Source organism: Euleptes europaea, chromosome 8 (genome assembly GCF_029931775.1).
Source record: "Euleptes europaea isolate rEulEur1 chromosome 8, rEulEur1.hap1, whole genome shotgun sequence".
NCBI lineage: Eukaryota > Metazoa > Chordata > Lepidosauria > Squamata > Sphaerodactylidae > Euleptes > Euleptes europaea.
Window position 1 is genome coordinate 54,124,764 of NC_079319.1, and position 12,282 is coordinate 54,137,045.

General features: G+C 46.8%; 1 protein-coding gene across 1 annotated transcript in view; it reads left to right on the top strand.

The window, feature by feature from the left end:
- The first annotated feature begins 3,542 nt into the window (after positions 1-3,542).
- SMCHD1 (structural maintenance of chromosomes flexible hinge domain containing 1) overlaps positions 3,543-12,282 on the top strand; it is a 79,225-nt gene continuing 70,485 nt past the window's right edge. Inside the window, exon 1 of the mRNA XM_056854934.1 lies at positions 3,543-3,683. Within this exon, the coding sequence (XP_056710912.1) occupies positions 3,543-3,683 (141 nt within the window). The remainder of the gene's footprint in view (positions 3,684-12,282) is intronic.

Sequence of the window (12,282 nt, forward strand, 5' to 3'; positions counted from 1 at the left end):
CGGATGCGGAGTGTAGTTTTGGGCGAGCAGAAGCGCCCAAACATAGGGTTGAAAAATACCCCAAGTCCTAGGACGGAGGAGCGGCCACTCCCGCTAGGCGAAGACGTGTACACCTTCCTTAGAGGGTGTGCCAAGGGCATCTCCTGAGACGTGCACGTCTTCCTTAGAAGCGTGCTAAGTCATACGTCTCCATTACAGAGGCGGGCATATCTTCCTTAGAAGTGTGCCAAATCACGCCTCCATTACAGAGACATGCAAACCTTCCTTAGAGGGTGCACCAGGCATATCTTCCTTAGAAGTGTGCCAAATCACACCTACAGAGACACGCAAACCTTCCTTAGAGGGTGCGCCAGGCAAAAGTCTATCTCTGAGACGAGCGGACCTTCCTTAGAAGGTGTGCAAGTTTCACGTCTCCACTATTAAAATGGGCATACCTTCCTTAGAAAGTGTGCTGAGGCCAGGGGTGCACGGAGCACCAATCCCATCTAACAGGAAAGGAGAGAAAGAGTTGCAGTGCCCGCTCTCTCTCTCTCTCCCCCTCCCTCAACAAGTTAAACAGACCCTGGGTCTCCCATCGCCCAGAGACAAGGAAAAAAGCATTTACAAATCTTTAAATTCGAAACTGTAATTTCACCATGGCGGGAAGATTAAACCAGAACCCCAGCCAAAGTAAATTATAAAAATGGCTTGCAAAAAAAAAAAAGAAAAAAGAAAAAAAATGCCCGTGGGAAGCAGGAGCCTTCCAGGGTCCCGATCCCACAGTCACCTAAGAAGAAACCTTACAAGCTTTCTGTGCTAAGAATAAACCATCCTCATCCAAGAAGGAAAGATCTTGCAGGGTAAGAGAAAGCCAAGGAAGGGCTTCTTGAAAGTTGTACAGGTGCTATCTTCCCCACCCACCCCCCTCAGAATTCAGGCACCCAGAAAGTCTCATACAGAGGTCCTAGGAGCCACCCACAGTCAGGGAACAAGGCACCAGCCTTTGCCCCCATCAGGGTGTAAAGAGCCAGGAGTGCCACAGAGCGCTGGTGACCCGAAGCCAGGAAGGGACTGGAGGTGCCAAGGCGCATTGGATCCCTCCACCTCATCTAGAAATCAGCACACTGGTTTCACCCAAGTTAAGGGCTGGTGAACCGATGAAATCCCAGCTAGCGGACCGCAATATAAGCGAGTCACCCCCCAGGCCCCCCCCCTCGGCTTGCAGTAAGGCTGCGATCGAGACCCTGCTCAAGTTTTAGAAAATGTGAGTCCCCGCAAAATCACCCACCCCCAGCGAGGCGGTGGCAGCACCTGCTCTCTCTCTCTCCCTCTACCCCCCCCCCCCCCGTTAAGTCAACTGGACCCCAGGTTGTAACAACACCCGGAGAAAGAAAGGAAACTACTGCAAAGGATTTTAACCTTGACAGTTTAGTGAATGCACAGATAGAAGGGACCCAGATGGGCTCTCTGGATCCCCAACAAGGCACAAGCCATGTACACCAACCCCAGAGCTATAAAAATGGACACTGCTCCAAAATGCCCTGTCTCTCTGTATACAACAAGCTGAGAAACAGCTGCAGATGCATAAGGAAACGTGTGCCAGATTGGAAAAAGCCACACACAACCTTACAAAATTAAATAAAGAGAACAAGGAACTCAGGCAGAGCAGGGGAAAGTGCTCTTACAGACTCCTCTGTGCACAAAAATTAGTCACTGAGATGCAGGGAATGCTTGCTGCTGCACTCAGCAGGATCTTGTCCCTGCAACAAAAATTAGGTGCTCCCCGGGCCACCAACAGGTGCTCCCCGGGCCACTCCTCGGTCCCTCCAACAAAGACTTCTGGCCCAGGACCAAATTATTAAAACCCACACGGTCTGCCCTAGAATGGCAGAACCACAAGGAAACCCAGGGGATCATAGCAAGGTGCACCCACCACTGCTCCCATTCCACCCCCCTCGACAAGGAAACAGATCCAGTAGCCCCCTCCCGTATGGAGGACGGCTCGCTGTGAACCACGCATACAGCCCTCGTCTAGCCCGAGGAGCTCTGGAATATTAGGAAAATTAAAGTAACAGTTTTTTTCCTGTATGTTGCAATACAATCGTAATATAGCCTCAAAGACCATCAGAAGAGCACAAACGCCAGTCCCAGCTACCTGCTGGAACCTATATCTCTCTGAAGATTATACTGTTGTTCCCCCCCCTCTCCTCTTTTGAGTGAGTGTGTGTGTGCGCGAACCCCCCCTCCTCTCCATTCCATTCTTTTCCTCCAACTGCGCTTCTCTAACAAAAAACAACAACAACCTATAATAAAGCTCCATGTACTGATGTCAAAAGCCTCCTCAGTGGAGGAAGTGTAATGTGTACAAGTATTGAGTAAAGTTTTCCCCTTACAAGAAACAATGATGTGTGTATGTCTCGCATCACCCGTGTGATGGTCCAATGTAGAAATATTTATGGGGCGTACGGTTTTGTGAAAGACCTGGCCAGTCTCCAACAAAACACCCAAACCCCCGCCCAACTCTTAAAGGCAAAGCACAATTTGTGCAAATTTGGCAACATTCAGCAGTTCGAAATATGCAGGGGGCATGCTCCCCCACTCCTGTCTGTTTAACATTAAAACTTGCATGTGTGTGTGTGTGTGGGTCGCCCCAGGGTACCAAGGCACTGGAATGAGATTTAGAAATAAATATTGTAATTTGCCATCTTGCTAATTCCCCAAGTTAAAGGGCAATTTGGCTAACAGTACTACTGGACTCCTGCTCTTTTTTTACTGTCTAGTTTACAGTTAGATCTGAGTCCAGCAGCACTTTAGAGACAAGATTTTCCAGGTATAAACTTTCGAGAGTCAAAGTTCCCTTTGTTGTTATCTGACAGTATCTTGAAGCAAATTATTTAGATCCTTTCCAGCCTGGCTTTACCAACAGCATCTGCGTCCATACATCACTTTATTTATTACTTAAGGGGTGTAAGAAGTACAGTGGTAGTGTGTCACATTATAAAGAGCTCTCTGTTCTAAACTGCACCTTGGGGAGAGGCGGGTTGTGGCTCTGTGGTAGAGTATCTGCTTGGCATGCAGAAGGTCCCAGGTTCATTCCCCTGCATCGCCAGTTAAAGGGACTGGGCAGGTAGGTGATGTGAAAGACTGAGACCCTGGAGAGTAGACCAATACTGACTTTGATGGACCCAGGGCCTGATTCAGCATAAGGCAGCTTCGTGCGTTCAAGTGAACGGACGTGACGTTCAAAGCCTGGGCTCATTCTACAGACCGCCCGAAAGACCCGCGAGCCGTTTCTCTTCCGGGTTTGCTGCCCCTCGCTCCGCCCCCTCCCTTTGAATTCCTCCGCCCTTTTGTTGTTGCCCGTCAACCGTGGCCCCGCCCCTCCTCTGGCTCAGCGTCTGGATGTTGTGTCGGCCCCGCCCCCTGCCTGTCTCCCTCCCTTCGCCTTCCTCGGCGAAGACCCGAGCTGCCTGCCTGCCTGCGAGCGGCGGCCGGGGCTGGGGGGTGGGGCAGGGATCCTGCTTCTGGAGCTCAGCCGCCGTCCGCAGCGCGGCGTCTTCAACATGGCAGCGGGGAGGGACGGCGCCAGCAGCCTCCTGACCGCCTTCGTGTACGACCGGAGGCGGGACGCGTCGGACGACAGCGAGAAAGTTCTGAACTGTCATGAGGGGAGCTACGAGGGTTTCCGTAGCGCCGTGTGCCGGGTGAGGGCATCGGGGGGGGGGGGATGGGAGAGGGATGAGGGCTGAAGCAACGTTCGCCTCGCCTGGCCTCGCGCGCCTGCGCTTCTTTGGCGCGCCCGCCCAAAAACGGCGCGGGTCACCGCGGAGGTGTAGAACGTTAACGGCTGATTTGGGGGGGGGGGGATAGTGGAAGTGCGCGCGAGCGGGCGAGAGGCCATTTATACACGGGAGGTTTCGCTTTGGGTTTGCCGCTCTCTAGATGCGCACTTCCCCCCCCCCAACCCGAGATCTCAGAAACTCCGCACGGGGGGCTTTTATTGTTGAGTTTCTGAGGATTTGGATGGGGGGAAATGGGCCGTCTAGAGAGCCGCGGATCCAAAGGCACAACCTCCGGAAAGGCGCTAAGCGGCGGGTGACTGAAGCGAGGGAGAAGTTGAGGTGCGAGGGAGGGGGACGCTGACGCTCCTCCGGTGTAGGAAGACGCCGGGACGGGACAGCCTGCTGTTGTCAGGGCGCTGAGAGGGAGGTTGGGAGCGTGTATGTGTCAAGTGCCGTTAAGTCGCATCCGACTTATGGCGACCCCTTTTGGGGGGGGTTTTCATGGCAAGAGACTCACAGAGGTGGTTTTGCCAGTGCCTTCCTCTGCACAGCAACCCTGGTCTTCCTCGGTGGTCTCCCATCCAAATACTAACCAGGGCTGACCCTGCTTAGCTTCTGAGATCTGAGGAGATCAGGCTAGCCTGGGCCATCCAGGTCAGGGCAAGGTTGGGAGACCCTCCTCTAAAGTGAGACTAGTGCTCCCCTCCCTACTCCCCTCCCCCCCCCCGGCTACAATCAACTTATTGGGGGGGTACCCAACCTGGTTTTAATTATTAATTTATGGTTGGCATCATCTGTGACAGTGGGCACTTTATACGCATGGCGGCCATCGTTTTATAATTAATAGAATGGTTTTAATGGTTTTATATGTTTTATAATTATGTTAAAGACTAACAAAAATATTTTCTGGTAGGGTATGAGCTTTCGTGAGCTGCGGCTCACGAAAGCTCATACCCTACCACAAAATATTTTTGTTAGTCTTTAAGGTGCTACTGGACTCTTGCCCTTTTCTACTACTGCAGACAGACTAACACGGCTACCCACTGTGAATTATCTATAATTATGTTGTAAGATTTTAATGTTGTAACCCGCCCTGAGCCCGGCTTTGGCTGGGGGAGGGCAGGCTAGAAGTGTGAAAATAAATAAACAAATAAAGAGCCGCGGGTGTGAAATCCCCATGTGTCTGATGGGGGTGGTGAGGCTGGTAGTGGAAGTTTTGCGTGGGGGCGGGGGATAGTTCCTACAAAAAGCTGCTCGATGACTTTTCCCAAGAGTACTGCATCTTGTACAGCGTGGTGTGGTGGTTAAGAGCGGTAGACTCTGACCTGGAGAACCAGGTTTCATTCCCCACTCCTCCACATGAGTGGCAGATGCTAATCTGGTGGACCAAGTTGGTTTCTTTGCTCCTACACATAAAGCCTGCTGGGTGACCTTGAGCTAGTCACAGCTCTCCTAGAGCTCTCTCAGCCCCACCTACCTCACAGGGTGTCTGTTGTGGGGAGAGGAAGGGAAGGTGATTGTAAGCCGGTTTGATTCTCCCTTAAGGGGTAGAGAAAGGTGGCATATAAAAACCAACTCTTCTACTACTACTACTACTTTATTGACTCATACCCTTATTGACTCATATAGCTCATACCTTGCCAGAATTGTTGAGAGTCTTGAAGGTACTACTGGACTCTTGCTCTATTCTACTGCTATGCACAGACTAACACAGCTACCCATCGTGATCTACCTTATTGACGTAAGCAGTGGTACTCTAGGGAGACTGCCACTTGGAAACCTCTGGGATGAAGCAGCTTTCTGCACAGCTCAGAAGTTTTCACTATGTTACCACAACCGTTTCTTCTCTCCTCTCTCCCCACCCCTTTCTGGTGTGATAGTTTGGATTATTATTATTTTTAGCTGAAAAACATGTGAAATATAGATTCAAACATTCCTAGAAGTCATGGTCCTATGCACAAGAACATACATGTCTTGTAATACTTGTTTCAATAAAAAGATAACTAAGGATGATAAAAATAAAATGAGATCATCTTACAGCAGGGGTGGGGAACCTCAGGCCCAGGGGCCGTATGTGGCCCCCGAGGACATTTTTTGTGGCCCTCGGGAGCTCCGGGGCCCTGCTGCAGAGGCAGGGAGCAGGGCAGCCCTCCCAGAGGGTGTTCCTGGTGCCACGGCTTACAGTGGTGCTGCGACGCCCTTTGGACCTCCTTTCACCGACTGTCGGCTGTTGAGCAGCAAGAGGGAGGGGGAAAGAGGCTGGCGGCTCCCGGCGGCAGAGCATTCATGCAGGAGCCAATTGGGCTTTGGGGGGGCCCTTTTGTAGACTTTGGGGAGGAAAGACTGGGGCCCGGTCGTGTGGGGCTCTGCGCCGCCGTGTGTGTGTGGGCAGGAGAGGCTGGGGCCCAGTCGCGCGGGGCCAGCGGGGGTGTGTGTGTGGGGGAAGGCTTTTCTCTTCCTCTTTTTCTGTCACTCCTTCTCCTTTCTCTCCCTCTTTCTGTCTCTTTCGTTGTCTCCCTCCGTCCTTTTCTTTGTCTCCCTTCATCCTTTTCTTTCTTTCTCCCTCTCTCTCCATTTCTTTCTCCCTTTCTCTCCCTTCCTCCCTTTTCCTCTTTCTCTGTTTTCCTTCCTCCCTTGCCGATCGACTGTGGGCTGTGCCCCCTGGCACCTCATTTGCTCGGGCGCACTGCTGGCTGCCCTTCCGCCTGGGAGGGAGGAGTGGGGGCACCCTGCAGGCCTTCTGTGTGTGGCCTCTCCTGGGGTTGCCAACCTCCAGGTGGTGGCTGGAGACCTGGCAACCCTAGCCTCTTCCCCCCCCACACTGGGAGATCTACACCTGGTATGGCCCCTGAATGATGTCATAAATGTGCAAATGGCCCTTGGCAGGAAAAAGGTTCCCCACCCCTGTCTTACAGGAACCTTTTATAGTTCCATCCCCCATGTTGTAAGGCACCATATTGTACGCATCAGTGCACTTTCGAAATGAAGTATTACATTGACACTATGTAGACTGCTAAGCAAAGAAAAAAACAAAGTGCCTGTAAAGTTCAAGTACTTACTAAAAATCATTCAAATGGGTTTAGCTTGTTAACCTAGAGAGGAGACAGAAAACTTCATCCCCATAGAATCACAGAGCTGGAAGGGACCATCAGAATCATAGAGTTGGAAGGGTCATCTAGTCCAACCCCCTGCACAATGCAGGAAATTCACAACCTCCCCCACACACCCCCAGTGACCCCTACTCCAAGCCCAGAAGATGGCCAAGATGCCCTCCCTGTTGTGATCTGCCTAAGGTCATAGAATTAGCATTGCTGACAGATGGCCATCTAGTCTCTGCTTAAAACTGTCCCGGGAGGGAGAACCCACCACCTCCCAAGGAAGCCTGTTCCACTGAGGAACCGCTCTAACTGTTAGAAAATTCTTCCTAATGTCTAGACAGAAACTCTTTTGATTTAATTTGAACCCATTGGTTCTGGTCCGACCTTCTAGAGCAACAGAAAACAACTCTGCACCATCCTCTATATGACACCCCTTCAAGTACTTGAAGGTGGTTATCATATCATCTCTCAGTCTTCTCCTCTTCATGCTAAACATACCCAGCTCCTTCAGCCTTTCCTCATAAGACATGGTCTCCAGACCCCTCACCATCTTTGTTGCCCTCCTCTCAACACATTCCAGCTTGTCTACATCCTTCTTAAATCCTGGTGCCCAAAACTGAACACAATATTCTGGGTGAGGTATAACCAGAGCAGAGTAAAGCAGTACCATCACTTCACGTGATCTGGACACTATACTTCCGTTGATACAGCCCAAGATTGCATTTGCCTTTTTAGCTACCGCATCACACTGCTGACACATGTTTAGTGTTTGGTCTACTAAGACCCCAAGATCCTTTTCACACACACTACTGCTAAGACAAGTCTCCCTCATCCTATAACTATGCATTTGATTTTTCCTACCTGAATGCAGAACTTTACATTTATCTCTGTTGAAATGCATTTTAGCCCAATTCTCCAGCCTGTCAAGATCATCCTGTATCCTGGCTCTGTCTTTTACCATATTTGCTACCCTTCCCAATTTAGTATCATATGCAGATTTAATAAGTATCCCCTCTATTCCTTCATCCAAATCGTTTATAAAGATGTTGAAAAACACAGGGCCCAGGACAGATCCCTGAGTCGCTCCACTAGTCACTCCTCTCCAAGTGGATGAGGAACCATTAACAAGCACTCTTTGGCTGTGATCTGTCAACAGGTTACAGATCCCCCTAACAGTAAGAGGCTCTAAATCACATTTTCCCAATTTGTCAACAAGAATATTATTCGGAACCTTATCAAAAGCCTTACTGAAATCAAGATAAACTATGTCTAAAGCATTCCCCTGATCCAGGAAGGTAGTAACTTTCTCAAAAAAGGAGATAAGATTAGTCTAACATGACTTGTTCTTGAGAAACCCGTGCAGGCTCGTAGTAATCAGATCCATCCTTTCTAAATGCTCGGGGACTGACTGTTTTATTATTTGTTCAAAAACCTTTCCCGGCATAGATGTCAAACTGATGGGTTGGTAGTTACCCAGATCCTCTTTTTTCCCCTTCTTGAAAATGGGGACAACATTTGCCCGCCTCCAATCTTCTGACACCTAACCTGTTCTCGAAGAATTCTCAAAAATAATGGACAGAGGCTCAGAAATTACATCTGCAAATTCTTTACCCTTGGATGCAATTTATCTGGTCCTAAGGACTTCGTTTCATTTAAAGAAACTAGGTGTTTGTGCACTACCTCAATGCAATCCTAGGCTGCACCTTCCTCCCCTCATTATGTGTTCTGTTTATGCCATGTTGAGCACGTTTCCCTCGCACAACTGAGGAAACGACAGGAAAAGTAGGAATTGAGGAGTTCTGCTCTCTCTTCATCTCCTATTACAATTTCACTTTCCGCAATGGGTTTATCATGTCCTTGTTCTTTTTCTTACTCTGCACGTAGGAAAAGAACCCTGTTTTGTTTTGTTTAGCATCTCTCTCTAGCCTAAGCTCATACTGAGCTTTAGCTTTCCTAACACTCTCCCTACAAGCACTAGTTATTTGTTCATATTCATCTTTGGTTATAAGGTCCTCCTTCCACTTCCTAAATGGGTTCTTTTTATTTCTCAAATCTTTAAAAAGCTGTTTATGGAGCCACTCTGGCCTCTTTAGGCTCCTCCCATTTTTCCTTCCCATAGGAATGGTTTGTGATTGTGCCTTCAGTATTTCATTTTTAAGAAACTCCCACCCTTCTTGAACTCCCTTCTCCTTAAGTATTGCTGACCATGGGATTCTACCCAGCATAAGTTTAAGTTTGTTAATCAAACTTAAAACTCATCTCAAACCTGAACTCTAAATGAAGAGGTTTTTAAGCAGAAGCTTGATCGCTGTCTGACAGCAATGCTGATTTTGTGACTCACTGTGAATTTAGTCAGATTGCGAGAGGGAGGCAGGTAGTAATGAGCCAGTGCTTGGCGCCCTTTCTGCTAATGACAGAAACTTTGGGGTCAGGAAAGAATTTTTTTTAGGCGAGATTGGCCCAGGGATCCTGGAGGTTTTTTGCCTTTCCCTGGGCATAGATCAGGGGTCATTTGGGGAGTGGGGGTGGTGGTAGCTGTTAATTTCCTGCATTGCACAGATGACCCTTGAGGTCCCTTCCTGCTCTGTTTCTAACCTAGGATATCCCTTAATTAAATACTTTTTGAAGAGTGGTTTTCGAGTGGAAAGAACTATTTTTGATATTTCTATCATGAGACTCATTGGCAGGCATATCTGAAAGAATAAGAATATATAATTTAAATCAGGAACTATCCACAAGAATGTAAGGAGCAGTAAGCCAAATCAATGAGCTTTGAAAAAGATGCCTATAGAATCATTAGCCACACTGACTGGGGGAGAATTTTCATACCACTGTGGCCTGGGCAAAGATGTCTGCATTGGTGATCCCAGTGTTTTTGGCTATAGCTCCACCCCAACCCATCTTGCTATTTTACAGTGCTTTAAAGAGGAAAAAGAGGTCACAATTTAAAATAATGATAAGATTAATTAATCTGTCAAAAGTGCTCAGGTGTTTTGCTTTCTTTATCAGATAACTTAGTTCAAATGTTAGTGATAGGATGTGGGAGGGAATCTCTCGTTACACTATTAGAGAATCTGAACTAAACAAATTTAAAGGCTTTGCCTGTGTAAAATGCAGAGTTCTCCAGGATTTATTGATTAAAGGTGATTTACAACCTTTAATTCTGATAATACAAAAGAATAATGGATAGAGTTCCATTCTCTGAACTGTTAACCAGCAAGCCAGGTAGAACAGCTGTACACATTTTTTATCTTTTATTGAGAAAGGACAATATTCTTTTTATTGAACAAGACAGAAAAAAGTATAAGCAAGAAAAGTTAACCCTACAATTACTATGAAGATAAATGCTAAAATTATCAAAGTTCCTATCATGTAATAGTTTTAAAACCAAATCATGCTTCAGCTTTTGTCTCGCTGCTTTTAGGGATTATCAAAAAGCCCAGGTTCTCTCACCTCGTCTTCTTCTGAGACTTCCATCCAGTGAAATCTGATTTGCTTGTCACAGAAGTGCTTATTTATAGAAAAATATCGAACTTATCTATCTCTAAATCTGATCTAATATATTTATTGTATGATTATCTAGATACCTGACTAGTTCATAACTTAATATGAGATAATCAACTAGGGTTGCCAGGACATTCTTCACTACTGGCGGGAGGCTTTTGGGGAGGGTGGGGTTTTGGGGAGGGGACTTCAATCCCTTAGAGTCCAATTGCCAAAGCGGCCATTTTCTCCAGGGGAACTGATCTCTATTGGCTGGATTGTAATAGTGGGAGATTGTAATAGTGGGAGATCTCCAGCTAGTACCTGGAGGTTGGCAACCCTATAATCAACATAAATCCAAATAAGCCAATCAGCATGTGCATATGAGTTGCATCTGATATAGCAAGATAAGAAGGCCAATCTCAACTCCTAACCTCTATTAAAAAGCAGTTAATCCAACTGTTCTGTAATTATTTCCACTAACTGTCCAAGATGAAAGTAGCTCTGAGCAACAGGATTCATTGACAGTTGAAAAATACTGGAATTTTTGGATAACTTGCAAACTCGGCAAGACAAGAGTAGTGATATCACAGTTACTGCTGCAATAGGTTCTACTGTTTGTCCTTTTTCTCCTAAGCCACTTCTCTGCACCATTTCTCACCTTAGTATTGTGTTGATCACTAAAGGCTTTGGTACTAGTTGTACCTGTTGATTGACAGAATTTCCTCGTTGCATTTCTGGCCCAGTCAGTTTTCCTGTAAAGCAAGGGCTGTAGCCTCACATCCTGTGCACACATGAAATCTCTGTTGAAGAAGCAGCAGAATGCAAATAATTTGGGCTGGGTGTGGATGTCTTTCCTGTAAAAGCCATTACATAAGGTACAGTAAACAGAACTGAAAGCTGGAGGTGTTCTATGTCTAGTTCACATACGAAGGATACTAAGTGCACAGATGTCGTAAATCAGAATCTTTGTCTTGATGGTTGGTTTTCACTTGACATTATTACAGATACCAAGTATGCATGAAGCAAACTGAGATAAAGACATCATAAGAAATTACTATACAGTAATTGCATTTGGGGGGAAATGGACATGTATGAAGATTTTGTAAAGTAGGCAGTGAACTGAATGGTAGATAGCAAAGGTTTCAGGGTTTGTTTTGCTTAAAGATATACTTTTAAGATAGATGTTGGGATATTAGCTATATCCCTAACAGTATGTCCATTTATGCAGGGTCAATTTCGATCCTCGCTCAAAGCTCTTTTTAAAAATGTGACCTTTAAAATGCTTATTCATGGTCCCAATGCAAAAGGAGAAATTCCATCCTCCCCACTCGCCTGCTCCTTTGTTCCTTCCATTAGCCAATCGCCGTTTGCATAGCTAACACGCGGCAGTCGTTTTGCATGCTTCCTTGAGCGGATTCTTCAGTGTGGAGGCGGAGCAAACACAAAAGGTCGCATTAAAGGGGCTCTTAAGAAATGTGAAGTAGGTATGCGCCATCTTCACAGTCACTTCCTGAATGACGGTTCAGCATGCAAAACTAAAAAAAATATGTGGGGCACTTCAGCCAGGAACGCACTACTAATTACCCAGCATAAATGGCCTATGAGCATGGAAGGGCAGAGTAGCTAAGCTACATCTTTACTATTCATGGTGGCAGCATCAGACATGAACCTGTCTTCTCCTTGTTAGTCCTTTCCCCTCCCCGCTTTCTGGCTGGAGGTATACTTTTGGTACAACTTTGTAAGTACTAAATACATTTCTGTTTTGAATTTGTTCAGTACAGAAGTCAGCTGAGAAATGATTACCAATACAAATAATGATGCAATACTTCTAATTAAAGTATAATAGCAAACATAACAAGTGTGTCATGATGAGGTGCTTAGAGACTTTCTGCAGAGCGGAATGAAACTACATTCTAGTAATTGTTGTTTGTATTTTG